We start from the raw sequence: 22,159 nt of genomic DNA, 5'->3' as shown, positions 1-22,159 counted from the left end.
CATTTTTGCCTTACTATAGCCTTGCCTTTTTGGTCATTTTTTTCAACATGCATTTTTATGGTGTTTTTGGCCATTTTTGCACCGTTCTATGCTATGGCGTGTTTATGCACGCTATTTAATGCAGTTTTGAGGTGTTTTCAGCTGTTTTTGGGACATGCCATATTTTGACATTTTTGCCTTACTATAGCCTTGCCTTTTTGGTCATTTTTTCAACATGCATTATTATGGTGTTTTTGGCCATTTTTGAACCGTTCTATGCTATGGTGTGTTTATGCACGCTATTTAATGCAGTTTTGAGGTGTTTTCAGCTGTTTTTGGGACATGCCATATTTTGACATTTTGCCTTACTATAGCCTTGCCTTTTTGGTCATTTTTTCAACATGCATTATTATGGTGTTTTTGGCCATTTTTGAACCGTTCTATGCTATGGTGTGTTTATGCACGCTATTTAATGCAGTTGTGAGGTGTTTTCAGCTGTTTTTGGGACATGCCATATTTTGACATTTTGCCTTACTATAGCCTTGCCTTTTTGGTCATTTTTTCAACATGCATTTTTATGGTGTTTTTGGCCATTTTTGCACCGTTCTATGCTATGGTGTGTTTATGCACGCTATTTAATGCAGTTTTGAGGTGTTTTCAGCTGTTTTTGGGACATGCCATATTTTGACATTTTTGCCTTACTATAGCCTTGCCTTTTTGGTCATTTTTTTCAACATGCATTTTTATGGTGTTTTTGGCCATTTTTGCACCGTTCTATGCTATGGCGTGTTTATGCACGCTTATTTAATGCAGTTTTGAGGTGTTTTCAGCTGTTTTTGGGACATGCCATATTTTGACATTTTTGCCTTACTATAGCCTTGCCTTTTTGGTCATTTTTTCAACATGCATTTTTATGGTGTTTTTGGCCATTTTTGCACCGTTCTATGCTATGGTGTGTTTATGCACGCTATTTAATGCAGTTTTGAGGTGTTTTCAGCTGTTTTTGGGACATGCCATATTTTGACATTTTTGCCTTACTATAGCCTTGCCTTTTTGGTCATTTTTCAACATGCATTATTATGGTGTTTTTGGCCATTTTGAACCGTTCTATGCTATGGTGTGTTTATGCACGCTATTTAATGCAGTTTTGAGGTGTTTTCAGCTGTTTTTGGGACATGCCATATTTTGACATTTTTGCCTTACTATAGCCTTGCCTTTTCGGTCATTTTTTCAACATGCATTTTTATGGTGTTTTTGGCCATTTTTGAACCGTTCTATGCTATGGTGTGTTTATGCACGCTATTTAATGCAGTTTTGAGGTGTTTTCAGCTGTTTTTGGGACATGCCATATTTTGACATTTTTGCCTTACTATAGCCTTGCCTTTTTGGTCATTTTTTCAACATGCATTATTATGGTGTTTTTGGCCATTTTGAACCGTTCTATGCTATGGTGTGTTTATGCACGCTATTTAATGCAGTTTTGAGGTGTTTTCAGCTGTTTTTGGGACATGCCATATTTTGACATTTTTGCCTTACTATAGCCTTGCCTTTTCGGCCATTTTTTCAACATGCATTTTTATGGTGTTTTTGGCCATTTTTGAACCGTTCTATGCTATGGCGTGTTTATGCACGCTATTTAATGCAGTTTTGAGGTGTTTTCAGCTGTTTTTGGGACATGCCATATTTTGACATTTTTGCCTTACTATAGCCTTGCCTTTTTGGTCATTTTTTCAACATGCATTATTATGGTGTTTTTGGCCATTTTTGAACCGTTCTATGCTATGGTGTGTTTATGCACGCTATTTAATGCAGTTTTGAGGTGTTTTCAGCTGTTTTTGGGACATGCCATATTTTGACATTTTTGCCTTACTATAGCCTTGCCTTTTTGGTCATTTTTTCAACATGCATTTTTATGGTGTTTTTGGCCATTTTGAACCGTTCTATGCTATGGTGTGTTTATGCACGCTATTTAATGCAGTTTTGAGGTGTTTTCAGCTGTTTTTGGGACATGCCATATTTTGACATTTTTGCCTTACTATAGCCTTGCCTTTTTGGTCATTTTTCAACATGCATTATTATGGTGTTTTTGGCCATTTTTGAACCGTTCTATGCTATGGCGTGTTTATGCACGCTATTTAATGCAGTTTTGAGGTGTTTTCAGCTGTTTTTGGGACATGCCATATTTTGACATTTTTGCCTTACTATAGCCTTGCCTTTTCGGTCATTTTTTCAACATGCATTTTTATGGTGTTTTTGGCCATTTTTGCACCGTTCTATGCTATGGCGTGTTTATGCACGCTATTTAATGCAGTTTTGAGGTGTTTTCAGCTGTTTTTGGGACATGCCATATTTTGACATTTTTGCCTTACTATAGCCTTGCCTTTTCGGTCATTTTTTCAACATGCATTATTGTGGTGTTTTTGGCCATTTTTGAACCGTTCTATGCTATGGTGTGTTTATGCACGCTATTTAATGCAGTTTTGAGGTGTTTTCAGCTGTTTTTGGGACATGCCATATTTTGACATTTTTCCTTACTTTTGCCTTTCCTTTTTGGGCAATTTTTTCAACATGCATTTTTATGGTGTTTTTGGCCATTTTTGCACCGTTCTATGCTATGGTGTGTTTATGCACGCTATTTAATGCAGTTTTGAGGTGTTTTCAGCTGTTTTTGGACATGCCATATTTTGACATTTTTGCCTTACTATAGCCTTGCCTTTTTGGTCATTTTTTCAACATGCATTATTATGGTGTTTTTGGCCATTTTGAACCGTTCTATGCTATGGTGTGTTTATGCACGCTATTTAATGCAGTTTTGAGGTGTTTTCAGCTGTTTTTGGGACATGCCATATTTTGACATTTTTGCCTTACTATAGCCTTGCCTTTTTGGTCATTTTTTCAACATGCATTATTATGGTGTTTTTGGCCATTTTTGAACCGTTCTATGCTATGGTGTGTTTATGCACGCTATTTAATGCAGTTTTGAGGTGTTTTCAGCTGTTTTTGGGACATGCCATATTTTGACATTTTTGCCTTACTATAGCCTTGCCTTTTTGGTCATTTTTTCAACATGCATTATTATGGTGTTTTTGGCCATTTTTGAACCGTTCTATGCTATGGTGTGTTTATGCACGCTTATTTAATGCAGTTTTGAGGTGTTTTCAGCTGTTTTTGGGACATGCCATATTTTGACATTTTTGCCTTTACTATAGCCTTGCCTTTTTGGTCATTTTTCAACATGCATTATTATGGTGTTTTTGGCCATTTTGAACCGTTCTATGCTATGGTGTGTTTATGCACGCTATTTAATGCAGTTTTGAGGTGTTTTCAGCTGTTTTTGGGACATGCCATATTTTGACATTTTGCCTTACTATAGCCTTGCCTTTTCGGTCATTTTTTCAACATGCATTATTATGATGTTTTTGGCCATTTTTGAACCGTTCTATGCTATGGTGTGTTTATGCACGCTATTTAATGCAGTTTTGAGGTGTTTTCAGCTGTTTTTGGGACATGCCATATTTTGACATTTTGCCTTACTATAGCCTTGCCTTTTCGGTCATTTTTTCAACATGCATTATTATGGTGTTTTTGGCCATTTTGAACCGTTCTATGCTATGGTGTGTTTATGCACGCTATTTAATGCAGTTTTGAGGTGTTTTCAGCTGTTTTTGGGACATGCCATATTTTGACATTTTTGCCTTACTATAGCCTTGCCTTTTTGGTCATTTTTTCAACATGCATTTTTATGGTGTTTTTGGCCATTTTTGCACCGTTCTATGCTATGGCGTGTTTATGCACGCTATTTAATGCAGTTTTGAGGTGTTTTCAGCTGTTTTTGGGACATGCCATATTTTGACATTTTGCCTTACTATAGCCTTGCCTTTTTTTGGTCATTTTTTCAACATGCATTATTATGGTGTTTTTGGCCATTTTGAACCGTTCTATGCTATGGTGTGTTTATGCACGCTTATTTAATGCAGTTTTGAGGTGTTTTCAGCTGTTTTTGGGACATGCCATATTTTGACATTTTGCCTTACTATAGCCTTGCCTTTTCGGTCATTTTTCAACATGCATTATTATGGTGTTTTTGGCCATTTTGAACCGTTCTATGCTATGGTGTGTTTATGCACGCTATTTAATGCAGTTTTGAGGTGTTTTCAGCTGTTTTTGGGACATGCCATATTTTGACATTTTTGCCTTACTATAGCCTTGCCTTTTCGGTCATTTTTTCACCATGCATTTTTATGTGGTTTTTGGCAATTTTGAACCGTTCTATGCTATGGTGTGTTTATGCACGCTATTTAATGCAGTTTTGAGGTGTTTTCAGCTGTTTTTGGGACATGCCATATTTTGACATTTTTGCCTTACTATAGCCTTGCCTTTTTGGTCATTTTTTCAACATGCATTATTATGGTGTTTTTGGCCATTTTTGAACCGTTCTATGCTATGGTGTGTTTATGCACGCTATTTAATGCAGTTTTGAGGTGTTTTCAGCTGTTTTTGGGACATGCCATATTTTGACATTTTGCCTTACTATAGCCTTGCCTTTTTGGTCATTTTTCAACATGCATTTTTGTGGTGTTTTTGGCCATTTTTGAACCGTTCTATGCTATGGTGTGTTTATGCACGCTATTCAATGCAGTTTTGAGGTGTTTTCAGCTGTTTTTGGGACATGCCATATTTTGACATTTTTGCCTTACTATAGCCTTGCCTTTTTGGTCATTTTTCAACATGCATTATTATGGTGTTTTTGGCCATTTTTGAACCGTTCTATGCTATGGTGTGTTTATGCACGCTATTTAATGCAGTTTTGAGGTGTTTTCAGCTGTTTTTGGGACATGCCATATTTTGACATTTTTGCCTTACTATAGCCTTGCCTTTTTGGTCATTTTTTCAACATGAACCGTTCTATGCTATGGTGTGTTTATGCACGCTATTTAATGCAGTTTTGAGGTGTTTTCAGCTGTTTTTGGGACATGCCATATTTTGACATTTTGCCTTACTATAGCCTTGCCTTTTTGGTCATTTTTTCAACATGCATTATTATGGTGTTTTTGGCCATTTTTGAACCGTTCTATGCTATGGTGTGTTTATGCACGCTATTTAATGCAGTTTTGAGGTGTTTTCAGCTGTTTTTGGGACATACCATATTTTGACATTTTGCCTTACTATAGCCTTGCCTTTTCGGTCATTTTTTCAACATGCATTATTATGGTGTTTTTGGCCATTTTTGAACCGTTCTATGCTATGGTGTGTTTATGCACGCTATTTAATGCAGTTTTGAGGTGTTTTCAGCTGTTTTTGGGACATGCCATATTTTGACATTTTGCCTTACTATAGCCTTGCCTTTTTGGTCATTTTTCAACATGCATTTTTATGGTGTTTTTGGCCATTTTTGCACCGTTCTATGCTATGGCGTGTTTATGCACGCTATTTAATGCAGTTTTGAGGTGTTTTCAGCTGTTTTTGGGACATGCCATATTTTGACATTTTTGCCTTACTATAGCCTTGCCTTTTTGGTCATTTTTTCAACATGCATTATTATGGTGTTTTTGGCCATTTTTGCACCGTTCTATGCTATGGTTTGTTTATGCACGCTATTCAATGCAGTTTTGAGGTGTTTTCAGCTGTTTTTGGGACATGCCATATTTTGACATTTTTGCCTTACTATAGCCTTGCCTTTTTGGTCATTTTTTCAACATGCATTTTTATGGTGTTTTTGGCCATTTTTGCACCGTTCTATGCTATGGCGTGTTTATGCACGCTTATTTAATGCAGTTTTGAGGTGTTTTCAGCTGTTTTTGGGACATGCCATATTTTGACATTTTTGCCTTACTATAGCCTTGCCTTTTGGTCATTTTTCAACATGCATTATTATGGTGTTTTTGGCCATTTTTGAACCGTTCTATGCTATGGTGTGTTTATGCACGCTTATTTAATGCAGTTTTGAGGTGTTTTCAGCTGTTTTTGGGACATGCCATATTTTGACATTTTGCCTTACTATAGCCTTGCCTTTTCGGCCATTTTTTCAACATGCATTATTATGGTGTTTTTGGCCATTTTTGAACCGTTCTATGCTATGGTGTGTTTATGCACGCTATTTAATGCAGTTTTGAGGTGTTTTCAGCTGTTTTTGGGACATGCCATATTTTGACATTTTTGCCTTACTATAGCCTTGCCTTTTCGGTCATTTTTTCAACATGCATTATTATGGTGTTTTTGGCCAGTTTTGCACCGTTCTATGCTATGGTGTGTTTATGCACGCTATTTAATGCAGTTTTGAGGTGTTTTCAGCTGTTTTTGGGACATGCCATATTTTGACATTTTTGCCTTACTATAGCCTTGCCTTTTTGGTCATTTTTCAACATGCATTATTATGGTGTTTTTGGCCATTTTGAACCGTTCTATGCTATGGTGTGTTTATGCACGCTATTTAATGCAGTTTTGAGGTGTTTTCAGCTGTTTATCGGACATGCCATATTTTGACATTTTGCCTTACTATAGCCTTGCCTTTCCGCCCTTTTTTCAACATGCCTTTTTTTGGTGTTTTTGGCCATTTTTGAACCGTTCTATGCTATGGCGTGTTTATGCACGCTATTTAATGCAGTTTTGAGGTGTTTTCAGCTGTTTTTGGGACATGCCATATTTTGACATTTTTGCCTTACTATAGCCTTGCCTTTTCGGCCATTTTTTCAACATGCATTTTTATGGTGTTTTTGGCCATTTTTGCACCGTTCTATGCTATGGTGTGTTTATGCACGTTATTTAATGCAGTTTTGAGGTGTTTTCAGCTGTTTTTGGGACATGCCATATTTTGACATTTTTGCCTTACTATAGCCTTGCCTTTTCGGTCATTTTTTCAACATGCATTATTATGGTGTTTTTGGCCATTTTTGAACCGTTCTATGCTATGGCGTGTTTATGCACGCTATTTAATGCAGTTTTGAGGTGTTTTCAGCTGTTTTTGGGACATGCCATATTTTGACATTTTTGCCTTACTATAGCCTTGCCTTTTCGGTCATTTTTTCAACATGCATTATTATGGTGTTTTTGGCCATTTTTGAACCGTTCTATGCTATGGTGTGTTTATGCACGCTATTTAATGCAGTTTTGAGGTGTTTTCAGCTGTTTTTGGGACATGCCATATTTTGACATTTTTGCCTTACTATAGCCTTGCCTTTTCGGTCATTTTTTCAACATGCATTATTATGGTGTTTTTGGCCATTTTTAACCGTTCTATGCTATGGTGTGTTTATGCACGCCATTTAATGCAGTTTTGAGGTGTTTTCAGCTGTTTTTGGGACATGCCATATTTTGACATTTTTGCCTTACTATAGCCTTGCCTTTTCAATCATTTTTTCAACATGCATTTTTATGGTGTTTTTGGCCATTTTTGAACCGTTCTATGCTATGGTGTGTTTATGCACGCCATTTAATGCAGTTTTGAGGTGTTTTCAGCTGTTTTTGGGACATGCCATATTTTGACATTTTTGCCTTACTATAGCCTTGCCTTTTTGGTCATTTTTTCAACATGCATTATTATGGTGTTTTTGGCCATTTTTGAACCGTTCTATGCTTTGACATGTATATGCATGCTATTTTATACTGTTTTGAGGTGTTTTCAGCTGTTTTTGGGACATGCCATATTTTGACATTTTTGCCTTACTATAGCCTTGCCTTTTCGGTCATTTTTCAACATGTATTATTGTGGTGTTTTTGGCCATTTTTGAACCGTTCTATGCTTTGCCATGCCTATGCATGCTATTTTATGCTGTTTTGAGGTTTTTTCGGCTGTTTTTGGGATATGTTATACATGCTATATTATGGTGTTTTGGGCAGCCACAAAAATGTCAGTTACGTATACAGTACAGCTACATATTTCACAGTGTGCCATAAAAATGCTAATAGGCTGTCATTACAATAACTCAATGGAATTAAATCTTGTTTCATCTCATCTTCATAGGATAGCATATCTGGGTCTTACCCTGAGCCTTCGGACTATCTCGTTTGTTATTTGCATCCCGGGCTTTATCCTGCTCAGTCGACAGCTGAAGAAGGAGGAAAGAAATGCCATCCATGGAGCCTTGGCCAACGGGGGAGCAGAGCTTGAGGCACTCAGAAAGGAAGAGTTAGTGATTTCTAATTCTGACCAGTCACAACAAATACCAGACAACAACACAGACAGGGAGACAAGGCTGTGATGGATCCAGCAGAACTGACCCCACTCACACACACCACAGGTGATCAAATACAGGTATACATATATATGTGTATATATATATATATATATATATAAATATATATATATATATATATATATATATATATATAAATATACTTACAGTATGTACACAGTGATGTTGTGTACATGTTGTACACATGCACACAAACTCAAATAAAATTTGCAGGGAATCACGTGTACCTGCTTATCTCGTACAAAGCATACATTCTGTATTTGTACTACTGGGCCTGTGAAGGCTTTATGAATATGACAGAAAATTTGATATTACTGAAATACATATTTTTTGAATGTATTCTTTTTCTTACAAAGAAAATTTTTTGGTGTTAATGGTGGCATAAGAGATTAGATGGGACACGTGGCTTGTGTAGACTACTACAAAAGCAGTATAATTCTCAAAACCAGCACTTATAATGTTGCCTCTTTGGATTATTCTTTCTCTCCTTGACATCACTGTTGCTGAACTGAGGAAGTGGCCTTATAACCCAGAGACATTACATGAAAGTTTAACAAAAACTGTTTCAAATGTAAGGCCTTCAGAGAGACAGGAAAATAGGATTGTTTTCTTCTTCAGAACTTTCAATAGATAACTGGTTGTTGTAGAAATATGTGTTTAAACATGTATTTCAGTTTTCACTTTTAAAGGGGTTGACAGCTGCTGATTTGATCTATGTGCCTCATCTACTCAACAGTTACCTCTTAATAACGTGTTTCACATTTTGAACAGATATCTGAATACTTTTTTACTTGACTTTTAAATGAATGGAAGTCTTTACACTCACTTTAGAAAGTTAAATTTCTGACTGACACACACAAACACTTCTGTTTTTTTACTCTCAGCCCAAAATCAGGTTTGATGGCAGTTTGCGTTGTGCTCTTTCTGGATGTGAACTTGTTCCTTTGGTACTCTTTGATACTAAAAAAGGAAATTGTATTTTAGTAAGATTTGCTTACTGTGTGTCCAATGGAGGCTGCTCCATCTTTTTAGACTTTCAACTAGCACCAGCCCAATTTATCTCATCTCAGTGTGGTATTGCAGAAAAACAACAGGACACAGCACTAAACTTTTTCATGACACTGATATGACTGGACTTGTTCAAAGTATCTCAACTGACTGCAGTGGGTAGAATTTAACAGCCATTTTGGTTGGAACAGATGGTGTTTGCCATTTGTTGTGCCTTGCTAAAGGCATAATTTGCACTGTTTTAACACTGATAAAAGAAAATGTATGTTGTTCCTGCCTTTGGGCAAATGGCCCCACTGTATCTGTAAAGTGTCTCCACAGGATTAGCAGTAATTGCTATTGATTGATATTGTTTCACTGGTCAGTCCATTTTTAGGTTACGTTGTTTTTTGTATGTATTTTTGCGTGTGCAAGACCTCCTGTGCCAAAACCCAAAAACATAATATCATGGTCTAAACTCAGGTTTTTCCTACTCTCAAACAGCTTCATCCCATAATCAGAACCTATTTCCTTGAAATCTGTCAAACTGATTTCTAGAATAAAATTTATCATCTAGCTACTGTATCTCAAAACAATTGTTTTTAAAAGAGTAATACTTTTGTGTTTGTAAATGTATAGAAAATGATCATTTTGTAAGACTTGATTTCCAATATTGATGTGTACCATTTTATTAACTTACACTTTGTGGTAACTTAATCGTCTTTTCAATTCAGGGTTAGTTTCAGGGGCAGGCGGCCACAAGTTCAGACTCAGAGAAGCAGCGAGAGGTTAAGAGGAACCAAGTCATTATCTCAATAATGTAAGGCATTTACTTGCATTAAAGAAATCAGAATGTAAATAATTTTCTTGGATTATTTTTGTAAAATTTTAAAGAATATCTTAAATGTTATACTAAAATAAAACCTTTAATATCCAATTTAATTGTATTGTTGTTGCTGATTGAAAACAAGTCACAGTAAAAATAACTGTATCTTTATTTAAATGTACTACATCCACCAAAAAGGCACTTCCATCGAATTTCTGTCTTTTACAAAATTGTCAGAACACATCTTAAAGAGGCTGAAAAGTGACAGTGGTAAACCCAAAAACCTATCTATTTATCATGAAAGAATTGGGCAACATAGATGCATCTGGCAACAATAATGTAAGCTCCTCGTCCACAGTGACAATGCTCTAAGGGGAAATATTACCAAAAGCGCACAACCTCTTTTTTTCACAACACATACAGTACATGTCCTGGTGTAACTATCAAACTAACCCAAAAAATGTTTTAACACCCAGTGCAATAAATATACAACAATTTGAACCTTTTGTGTTTCGGAAACATGCATGAGACCTATTTTAACACCTACCTTTGACTATGATGAATCTATCATATTGTAAAGCTTGAAAAATATCACAAGTGGTTTAATCCAATTTTTATCCCTACATTTATTCAATTTTACTTATACTCACAGATCCATTACATCAGATTTTGCTCAAAATGTATGAGTTCTAACCAAAGAGGAAATTTAAAAAAGGGAAAAAAGGCGCTGGAAGTTGGAATACTCCTTTCATTATCTTTCACCACCACTACTTAGATTAAATAAAACGTATCTCGAACACAAGAAAAACGTGGAGATTTGTCTAAGTGCAACTGTACGTACAAACTGTATTAGCACATGTGAGCACAAACTGAATTTACAAACTGTTGTTAAGCTTAAAGCGGGTGCGGCAGATGTCTCACGCTACATACAGAGGAAATTAAACAAACCCTCGGTATCAAAATACATTCATAACGGTCACTGCTCTAGCTTTCAAAAAATCTTACACTCTTAAGTGAGCACCTGGCCAAAACCAATGGCGGAAAGCATAAAACAACATCCATCCATTTTGCATATTTCTTTAACAACAACAAATGCGAATTGCTGACAGTTGAAAAAAAAATCACCCTCATGCTTTAAACCCTTAATGTATCAGCAAAAATCAGCATCAGCTAATCCTGGATTTGTGATGCACTGTGACACAAGACGTTAAATGAAGGTACATGTGCAGTGGCTCACTCGTGATTGGGCTAATTTGCTGTGTAAACACATCAACCTCTCAGGATTTTACAATAACTAATTGTCCTTTTTGTTTCCGCTATCTTGAAGATTCTGAAAAGACACAACAACAAAAAAAAGAAGAGAGGAAAATGTCAGTAAATGTGTGACAATTCATCTACTGTTAATCTATATATTTTGTGTTTCTTCAGTTGAGAGCTTGGAAATTTACAGGATTTGTTGTTAAAAATGTTTGTTTTCAACAACAAAAAATAGGCCCTAGCTATTAAGTCAATAGACTTTGAGTTGATGATGAAATGGACAGGCTTCTTCACTGTTAATCATTGAGGAGCCATGTGTCTAACCTGCCTGATGCTGATTAGTTTCAACGGCTCTCTGAGATTGTTATTTCTGAGTAGTGAATGACCCAACAAATAACTGTCCTGCTGTGTTTGGAAATTAGCATCACCTGTAGCTCCTGATGTTCTTTCAGCAGTCTGTCGTACTCCCTGGCGAGACCCTCCATCTGCTTCTTCAACACATCTGCCTCTAACTGGGAGTTCTTCAAAGCTGAAGAGGAAACAAGCACACATCAGGAAGGGGCGACCCTGATTAGTGTCCAAAAATCCAGTGTCCAAACAAATGTCTCCCTTTCTTTTTCTTGAGTTGTGACATCTAATAATGGCCAGAAATTATTATGATGTCACAGTGAAGTTAACCTTTTGGATATAAAAAATGTCATAAATGAATAATTTATATGCCATGAAAAAAGTGTTGTAAAAAAGCCATGGTAGAGTGTGTCAGGAAAAAACATCAGAAAAGACATTGTATACTATGTCATGACAACATCACAGTTTATAGTATGCGTTAAAAAGTGTAATAAAAAAGGTTGAAGTACAGTTAGTTGCAAAAAGTGTCATAAAGAGGTCATAGTATAGTACATCATAAAAAGTGTCACAAACATGTCTAAGTATGACACAAAAAGTGTCAGAAAACTTTACAGTATAGTTTGATAAAAAATAATGTCATAAAATGTAATCTAAATGTAAATGAAAAAGCTGGTTTTAAAAAGCCATGGTATACCATGTCATAAAAATACTATAGTATTGTAGAAAAACTGTCATTAAAAGTCATAGTATAGTATGACAAACAGCATCACAAAGAAATGTCAGTGTGTCATAAAAAACATAACATATGTCGTAGTGTGATATGACACAAAAATGTCATATAAATGTTACAGTATAGTATTTCATAAAAAAAGCTCTAAAAATTCATAGGAATCATTAGACAGCCATACTATAGCATGTTGTAATACATGTCATAAAAATGTTATAGTCTTGTATGTCATAAAGAGTTTAAAAAATTAACTATAGTATTCCACAAAAGTATCATAGTATAGCATACCATAAAAAAACAGTCATCCTATGTCATGAAAACTTGTACTTAAATACAAATATCTTCACATAATTTTGTTCTATTAGACATTTTTGTGAAATTATGTCACATTTAGCAAACAAATTCTTGAATACTGTCTCCAGTCAACCGGTTGCACAGAGACATAAAAATAACCCTACTGTGTAAAAGCAGGTTTAATGTTCCAGTGTGCATGTGCATGAATATTCACCATCTCCTGAGGTCTTAACTTCGTCTTTCAGTTTCTCAACTTCTTTCCTCAACAGCTCCATGCCCTCTGCGGTAGCCTTGTCACCCTTCCCCTCCATTAGAGTCTGAAATACATCAAAAATACAACATTAAACTCAAGGACATGAAATACAGCTCTTTGTCAGCTAAAAAGCAAACTCTAATATAAAAGGTTCAGAGTGTGATTTCATATATACAGCAGAATTAATATCGTTTTATATTTTTTAACTAGTTTGTACTTTGAAGTTTTGTTTTTAATTCAGTTTAGTTTCAGTTAGTTGGCAGAGTGGGTTTGCGTGTTTTTATTAGTTTCAATATCAGTTTTAGTTTTTTATTATAATATGGGGGGTGGGGGGTTGTTTATTTTGCTGTCCACCTTATGCTGGGAAAACACTCCAGTGCACCCCAGGAATCCCTAGACATTTAAAAATTCAGCCATAAGAACCACCAAACCGAAATAGTGATAATAACACGGTTGCGGACTGCAAAGTCACATGGAGAAAAGTCTGGCCACTCAACTGGATATAGGGATTTGATGTTAAGATACAAAACTTCCCCAGTTATCCCACCGAAAAATAACTGAGGATGTGTTCCACTGCCTAACTTTTTCTCAAAGGAATCCTGACAAACCAACAAAGTTTAAATTAAAAGCATGAAATGTAAAATCTGACACAAACAAATGTAACTTAATTTGTCAGCTACAGATAAATCCATCTCATTAATCAATAGTACAGTCAGATTTATAAGTCAACCACTGTGAAGCCCACCTGCTTCAGCAGCTCATTGTCCTCCATGTATTTCTTGGCAGCCTGGTTAGCACCGTCAGCCTGCGCCTGAAGAGCAGCCGTAGTGCTAGACGCTGATGCCAATTGGTTGATCAAGGTGACCACTCGCTTCATGACCCTGCAACATAACAATTAAATAATAGAGGTCTGAGGAACATCTCTGATTTGTCATGTTTAAGTATGAGAGAGCAAAGACTCACAGCCAGAGGAAGACGGCAAAGCCAGAGATGTAGAGGTTCCTCTGGGCTCTGAAAAGCTTCATGTGCAGGTGATCAAACATGTTGGGTTGCAGCTTGGTATCTGTACCAAGTTCTTTGGCTGAGTATTTCCTCACTTCACGCACTGCATCTTAAAAGAAAAAAGAAAAAAAGTTGTAAATAATGAGCAATAACCAAAAAGTAACTTCATTTCTACTGGAGCATCACTTTAGAAAAGAGTATGGTTCTCTGATCATCGGAGAGCTAAAAAGGTTATCCGCAATCTTCGCGATAAAAAAGTATGCAAATGAGGTGATTTTTTAAATTTAACCTTGATTTTCAAAAAAATAAAAAACAGCATACATGATTTTAAATTTTGAATATGTAGACAATTCTCTATATCTCCCATGTTGTGGCAGTTATGAGTTTAGCACTTGGACTTCTAGGTAGGTCTAACTGTTTGTAATTTATTTCTTTCCCCTAATATGTTCAGACCTCGTGCAGTTTTCAGTTTTTATTACAGGACTCAATAGTGCATAATAAAAATGCCCTCTAACTCACTGTTTCAATGATTTGAGACTCAACACTTCACAACATCTCAAGTAGTCCAACTGTTAGTTATTACCGACCTACAGTATGTACAAAGTTGTATGAAAAAAAACAGATGCACTTTAAGTATGACTTACCGAGGAAGAGAACAATGAGAATTATGATCATCGTGAGAAAAACTTTGTTCCAGAACCTCGCCATCCAGCTCCAGATCCTCAGATTGAAAATTTTCTGCCATCTGCAACCACACACACACACACACAATCACAATCAAAACTTCACGCCTCAAGAACAGTTTATTCCCCTCTGCTGTCAGCATCATAACAACAATATTCAGGCCTCCCCCTCCCCCCCTCATTACACAGGCTCTCATGCAGCCCCGGAGTATAAGAACCTTATATTATTTGTGAGGCCAAATCAGTTTTTATGCATTACATTAACACACACTTAACTTGACTAACTGAAGATATTTGCACTGCAACTTCCACTTCTGCACAACTGTACAATTCCTCCATTGTACCTTTTGTACATATATCTTGTCTTCTTTATATTCTATTTTTCATTTTAAATTTTATATTGCTTTTATATTTTTATCTTATATCTTAAAGTTACTATTTTTATTCTTCCTCAATGTTAACTGTTTTGCACCAAAACACCAATTCCTTGTATGTGTAAATATACTTGGAAATAAAACTGGCAGCATGTTACATTGTGTCACTGACTCACTCAACATACAGTAACAACCTTCTCCAAGATGACCAACATTGACAGTATATTTGTCACAACAATGTGCATCCCTTGTTCTGTCTTTGTTGTGTTGATTACAAAATGTTGTGGTAACACAAACCTGACACACATCACACTGGTTTTAACAGACAACATTGCAACACTCAAATCCTAGCCTCTCTCTACTAGCTCCCTGTTTGTTTAAGAATTGATTTTAAGATTTTACAGATCATTTTTAAAGTGCGTCTAGGTCTGGCCCCAAACTACGTAATAGAAATGTTGACCCCAAATGAACAAGTTTGCAGCCTCAGACCTTCAGGTAGTGCCCTTCTAGCCGTTCCAAAGTTGATTATTTATTTGTATATTCTGTCTCAATCATGTTTAATTCTATCATTATTACTTTCATTTTCATGTCTACTGCTTATATTCTTTGAATGGTAGTTACTTATTGGTATGGGCTGTTATTATTTCTGTTTAAACTGTTTCTATTTTTCATTATTATCTGTCTTCCTTCTAATATGTTTTAACCTCAGTCCTCTTGTTTATTTCTTCCTTTAATTTTTGTCTAGCATTATTGTTTGGCTCTTATAGTTACATTGTCTAAGCAACAAATCATTCATGAGCTTCCCTTGCCTTTTTTTGTCAAAGCACTTTTTTATTACAACTATTATTATTATTGTTGTTGTATGATTCTCACTTACCTCCTGGCTGAGATGAAGGGGAGGCAGAGGATGACGAGTATGCCTATCTCCACGTAGAGAAAGAGGGCCACAGCAGTCCATTGCAGCGTCATCTCTGGTGAGCGTCTCTCAGGTTTAACTGTTTCCTGACAAAAACAGACACAAAACCTCACAGAATTAGATGTACAGGGCGGGTTCTGTCTCAAACAAACAAAAATGACAGAGAATATAAAACTTAGTCAGTTGAGAGGTTTCAGATAGCTAGCGCGTTTACCCCACTCTGACAACAATGCGATCTCACTTGAGAAACATGTTAAGCTCCTTACCCACCCTGTTCACAGTTCACATACCTCAACATAAACTCACAAAAGCTGCATTAACTCAGTCAAACCCACACCACTGTAGACTACTTTAGTAACAGCGCCACTACCAGCAGTATGTGACGTATGCTTATGTGATGCAAATATCCTCCACATATGCTAACACTTACAGTAATGACTTCACTCCTGTCATGGTCTGCTGATGTTCAAAATCAGAAATCCAATGCTCCGCGAATATAAGCCGATCTAACCTTGTGTTATGTTGTGTTATGTTAAGCTAACGTCTAACTTTTCCACACAGGGTAAGTCAGAGAAAGCGTTAGCGTTAAATTAGCTAACTAGCTAAGCATTTTGAAATGAAAATAGGGCGGTCAAGTAGCTTTTTGATTTAATGCAAGGTATATGGATACACAACTTACCAGTAAATCACCAAAAGTACCGACTAAAATAGAGTTAACCCACTATAAACCCACCCGACAGATATAGTATGCTTGCTTCCTCTTCCTGCCCAGCTCGCGCGAAAGACCAAGTTTCCGGTTGTATTTTCAGAGTAAAGCTAATTCAAAACCATTTCGTCATTATTTCATTATTTGACTGTATATATATATATATATATATATATATATATATATATATATATATATATATATATATATATATATTCAATTCAGCATTAACTTATGAATCATGTTCTGACTTTGTCTATAGCCCTCTCCACGGATTCAGGGTACATTTTGTCTTTAATTTGAAGGCACAAATCGCACAGCTATGTTGTTTCCTCTGATTTAGTATTTACATCAACTCTGCAGCTAAAATAGTGACACATATCTACGTTATCAGTGTCTGTAAAAATAGTACAAATTATACTTCTTTCCAAAATGCTAGGGTTCAGGAAATGAATTATTGTATGAATTATTGTATCAACTATTAAAGCTCAATGAAACATGCTAGTGGCAATATCATTCATAGTTGCTGCCTGTGAGAATATTATATATACATTTTATATATATATATATATATATATATATATATATATACTGGAGTTAATATAGCAATAGAAAAGCCATCAGTGATACACCTTCAGCATTGCAGTTTAATTTGACATAAAAATGAAATAAAATACAATTTAAAAAAAAGGTAAAATCAAAAATATCACAATTCAATACACTCATTTTCCTGATCGTGCACTGGTCCGTATGTGTTCTGGAGGTAATCTATTACAGCTGAGGTACTGGAGAGAGAATTGAACACTTTTCTCTCAGGCTGGGAGCTAACTCTCTCCAACATGTAGATAAGATGGTGGTGGAAACAGGTGAATGGAGTGCCCTGCTCTATAGCAATGTCCACCCAGTCCCATATACACTCCAAAGGAGTATCCTCATAGCCAGTGAACATGGCAGGGTTTGCAAGCAATCCCCGCGCAGCCATCACACCTAATGATCAAATCCAAACAAATCCGGAATGAACAAATTAGAAAGGACTTTTGTCATTTATGCATTTATCCTAAGTTGATTGGTACTGAAGTGTAATTGTTGAAATCAAACCTACCATCGACACCAGTGAGCTGGTGAGTGGACTCCACATCACGGAGGTACTTTATGTCCCCATTGGCAATGACAGGGACTGACACGCTGTCTTTAATTGTCTTTATGGCATCATAATGGACAGGCTGGTGGCGTTCTTCTGCTGTACGGCCGTGAACTGTTATCCACGACACACCCGCTGATTCAGCCTTCTGGCAAAGATCCACTGTCCGCCTCAGGTCCTTGTGAATTCTGTGAGTGAGGTGAACTTGTCTTTATTCTTGTATTATTACAGTTATTCATGTAATTTTAATGCAGGACACTAGAGTTACACATTAAACATTTAATTCCATTTACTCTGACACATACAAAATGCATTTTTACCAAATACAATATAATATGTAGCTCGTTGATACTGGATTATTGAGGGCAATGCTTATATCAATATTTGGGAGTTTAAAAAATTTGATTACAATATATAGTCTGTTTGTAATTTCTTTAACATTGACAAACAATCTTGATCCAGATCCCTTAGACAGAAAACATCTGTAACCAGTGATACTGTGCAGGACATTTTACAGTTAAAAAATAACCTTGTCAGTGCTCACTGGTAGGCAAACTATGTCATGTACAATCAAATATTATGTAAAACGTGTTCCGTTTTTTCTCTCACCTTATTTTGATGGATGTTGTGTAGTTTGGATTGTCCACTTGGTTTCTGACATGTGTGACCATGTCTTTCACAAGTTCAGGCTTGTTGATGAGGCATGCACCATACCCGGCTGACATAGCCCATCTGAAAACAGAACAAAGTTAGTTGAACAGCCTACATGAATATTAAACTCTGAAAAATTTGAAAGGATGTTCATGGGGTACAGGATTTCATACATTTTTGTGCAATTATCCACCCCATTCACACTTCATTAGCATTTGAAATAAAAGACATACAAACAGAAATATATTATTTGTATCATTCTACTTGAAATGAGTATGTCAAAAAAAGTTGAGCTTTTGATCCTCAATAGAAATCAACATGCTTAAATAAGAGAGCAATAAAAAAGAGACCAGTAGCTAATATGTGTCAGGGTGTCAGTAATTATACCTTTGGGGACAGCCACAGTTGAGGTCAACTCCATCTGAGAAAGGTGCTACCACACAGGCTGCATCAGCCAGAGTCTGGGCATCATGGGCAGCAAACTGCACAATCAGGGGCCGGTCACCTGAAGAGGAAGAGGAATAACAAACAATGGAAGTACAAACAAATCTTATAATTTCTTAAATGTATGGCAGTATGGGCCAATCCACAGTTAACAACACATTCATCATGCGGTAAGACAGATATCTTTGTGTGAAGACGCAATGCATCGGAAGCGGAGGAGCAGCAAGATGTTATGATAGTGCATGATTACATGCAGCTCATATTACAATGTTGCAACTTACCCTCATTGGTAGTAAATTCACTATCTCTGGCTTTGACAGATCGCATGAAGTCTGCAGCAACTATCATTGGGGTGAAGCAGATATCACAGTTGTATTTCCTCACCAGTGACCTGAATGCAAGCCTGTGGAAGAGAAAAACGAAAAAAAGTTTAGTATATTATGCAACAGACATCATTAAAGGGTAGCTGCACATACAGTATGTCTCAAGCAGGATATCCAACATGTATTTGTTAACTTATAAAATAAGTTTTAAGGTGTCCTTTTAAATTATACACAAATATTACCCAGCTGACCATTATCTTGTCAAATTGAAAAAGACATTAATGTAAATGAACCAAAGTGAAGGCTATGGAAGGAGGAGATTTGATATTGATAATATGGACCTTGATTTCACTTAATGCCCACAGTATGTTTTGTTTGGTTTCAATATAAGTCATGGCAGTAAAATCATTTTTCATCATTTGATTTTATGGCATTAATTCTAATTATTTTGGCAACATCTCATGCCCACAAATCTAGGTATAATAACTCTAAACCCTTATTACTTTTTAAATGTAACCAAGCGATAAATGAAAACATTTCCAAATCAAAAAACAGGACGTCTATTAAGACAATGAATTTAAGCATCTACTTACAGTATTTGTATGTGTTTCTAGCTTTGTGTATGTACACTGTCCTCAAGCACAATTTCTGTTTCTGCGAGCTTGTTTAAATGGTGTTTAATTTATATCATTTATGTGTTTTGTATTTAACAGTTTAAATAAACTCTGAAGAAGTCTCGTGAGCACTTGATGAAAATGAGCAAAAATGCTTAACGTCATAAGGAAACGGATGGCTAACATTACAGAAAAAACACAGATTTCACTTACTTAGAATATCGCACCATCGGAGCACATATTTTAAGGACCTTTCCCTTTTCAAACATGTCCATGATGCTGCTGTTTCCGTTTGAGGTCTTCATCTTTCTCAAGTTGCGCTGTTAGCTAGCTAGCATTACGAGCTAACGAGCAAAATATTCAAGAGTGGAGCTTCGTGTAGGGATTGCTGCTACCGTCCGACATCAGACACCCTCAAAGAGGAGAATACAGTGAATACACACAACAGTCCAGCATAAATACACGAGTATATTTTAGTATATCCTCGCAACAACAAACACCGACGCTCAGTCCACCATGAGGGAAGAAGATGTGGGCGTGTCCGACCTCTGAACCCTTACGTCACACAACGCAATGTTTTCTCTCGTGCAGTAGAAGAGATTCTTCAAGGGCTCTGGTTTTCTCCATTATTTTATTTCCTTTTGCACCCTAAACATCCATTTACCGATGTAAATGTTTCTGGGTTGCGCAAGACTATGTCATTTTACATTAAAAAAAAATTATCAACCTCGCACTGCGACTTCCTACCATACATACTGCTTCATACCAGTCCATTTAATGATGCTCTAATGTTCTGTGCGGAAATAGTACTTCTTAATCTTTTAAATAACAAAAGCACATAACGCTGGATTGAGTTTATGGAATTAACTTCCTTAGAAAATGGGCCTATTACACACATGAAGAGATGTACAAACAATCCTAATGTTCTATAGGTCATTGCTGGTTTGATAGAAATAGTAAACATATCAAACTATTTTTATATTCAAAGCACCAAATTACATTTTCCCCCATATTCATCCTACAGACAATATCAAATTTGAAATTTTAACATATAAATAAAAGACAAGAGATGGAAAATAAAATAAATGCCAATGCAAAGTGAGTCTATCTTTAATTTTTAACTTTGTTTCGAAACAGTTAACTCAATACTTCTGTAGAGGTGTACCTTATCTTACTGTAGGTAAGTGAAACACCGTGAGGAAATGATGCAAGAAGTTACCCACAGACTTATTGTTCCTTAGCTCTCATCAGGTCAGGACTGCCAATGGTGGAGGCATCATCTGGAGAAACCCACCTGGCACAGAAAACAAAACAAAACAAAGAAATGAGCACTCATGCTACAGAATTTTTTTTACGCACCCCAAAGCCAAAAAGTAAAACAGAATCAGTGCTCATAAAATGGAGAAAAGTTATTTTTTCTTTGTGAAATAAGTGTAAAGGCTGAAGTTAAAAACCTCTGTCTTTTAAAGGAAGGGTCTCTCTGATATGTTTACTGTAACCAGTTTGTCCCCATAGTAATTTACAATGACTAGTAAAACAGTTTTCCCAGGTAACACTTTTTCTTAAGAAAAGGGATACATTTGTTATAGGACCTTCTGTAAGTGCACTATGCACTGATTATGTGTGGTGTAATCTCTGAAATCATTGTAAATTCAAATTAAGATCTACAATAATGAAAATGTGATTAGGAGCACACAATCAACGTCGCTCTATGGTACTTTCCCTCTCTGGCCACAGGAGGGCATTGAAGCAGCACAGTTCGAAAAATATTCCTCCTCATGAGGAGATTTAAAGAAATGCTACACCCACAAAGTGACCATTTGTAAATCGGTTAGTCATGCTGTGTTACCTTGAAATAATGAAGAAAACCTTTTTTTTTTTCTTGCATGCCTCTTTGGAAAACGGCAAGCATGTTGATTTTTGATTGATGTGGACCACTTTTAATGACAACAAAGCTATATCCCAAAACATCAGTTTTCAAACTTTCATACAACTCATGCAGTATAATACACGTCTCATTTATCCAGTTGCATGCTCTATACTTCCCAAACATGTATTTTCACTAAAGTCTTACTATATAGAACTGAACTGAAAATAAAACTTATCGATTCTCTCCTCAGTGTCAGACTCCATTGCTTAGGTTTGAGTGAAAATGCCCGTTTTTGGGGAGTAAGCAAGAAAAAGTAAAGTTTTCATCATGTATCCAGAGGTAACATGGCATGACTTGATAAACTAAAAAGGTCATTCTGCAGGGGAGTTATTCTTTAAAGGGGACATTTCCACAAAAATCAACACACACACACACACAAAAGATTGATAGCAAATCCAACTATCCAGGTTTTTTTGAGTGTGATTTCAATATATTAGCTGGTTGCACTCAAAGCATCAAAACAATAAAAAAAAGTCAACAGCTTATTTATACATGACATTCCTGTAGTCAGT

The 22,159-nt window shown here is 36.2% G+C and overlaps 3 protein-coding genes across 4 annotated transcripts in view; 1 reads left to right on the top strand and 2 right to left on the bottom strand.

The window, feature by feature from the left end:
• The window catches only part of LOC121943423 (solute carrier organic anion transporter family member 1C1-like), a 69,457-nt gene extending 59,362 nt beyond the window's left edge, over positions 1-10,095 (top strand). Inside the window, exon 15 of the mRNA XM_088078887.1 lies at positions 7,940-10,095. Coding sequence (XP_087935013.1) covers positions 7,940-8,177 — 238 coding nt within the window. The 3' untranslated portion in view covers positions 8,178-10,095. The remainder of the gene's footprint in view (positions 1-7,939) is intronic.
• A 40-nt stretch (positions 10,096-10,135) lies between these two features.
• bcap29 (B cell receptor associated protein 29) lies at positions 10,136-16,659 on the bottom strand. Of its 2 annotated transcripts, none has more exons than XM_088078888.1 (8): positions 16,518-16,659; positions 15,800-15,924; positions 14,510-14,610; positions 13,827-13,974; positions 13,609-13,744; positions 12,825-12,927; positions 11,670-11,770; positions 10,136-11,314 (listed from the first exon to the last, which is right to left on the bottom strand). In XM_088078888.1, the coding sequence occupies exons 2-8, from the start codon at positions 15,889-15,891 to the stop codon at positions 11,279-11,281; spliced, it is 717 nt and encodes a 238-aa protein (XP_087935014.1). In that variant the 5' UTR covers positions 15,892-15,924; positions 16,518-16,659; the 3' UTR covers positions 10,136-11,278. The 2 variants fall into 2 exon arrangements, with proteins under 2 accessions (XP_087935014.1, XP_087935015.1); XM_088078889.1 differs by having other exon boundaries at positions 15,800-15,917; positions 16,518-16,656.
• Positions 16,660-17,171: 512 nt separating this feature from the next.
• On the bottom strand, positions 17,172-21,907 carry dus4l (dihydrouridine synthase 4-like (S. cerevisiae)). Its single transcript, XM_088078886.1, has 6 exons — positions 19,931-21,907; positions 19,062-19,183; positions 18,724-18,841; positions 18,295-18,417; positions 17,647-17,873; positions 17,172-17,531 (listed from the first exon to the last, which is right to left on the bottom strand). Exons 1-6 carry the CDS (start codon positions 20,020-20,022, stop codon positions 17,251-17,253), a joined length of 963 nt encoding a protein of 320 aa, XP_087935012.1. The 5' UTR covers positions 20,023-21,907; the 3' UTR covers positions 17,172-17,250.
• Between the last annotated feature and the right edge of the window lie 252 nt (positions 21,908-22,159).

The sequence above is a fragment of the Plectropomus leopardus genome, chromosome 6, assembly GCF_026936395.1.
Source record: "Plectropomus leopardus strain MGB_pleo_1.0 chromosome 6, ASM2693639v1, whole genome shotgun sequence".
In the NCBI taxonomy this organism is placed as follows: domain Eukaryota; kingdom Metazoa; phylum Chordata; class Actinopteri; order Perciformes; family Serranidae; genus Plectropomus; species Plectropomus leopardus.
This window is presented reverse-complemented; position numbering and strand designations above follow the sequence as displayed.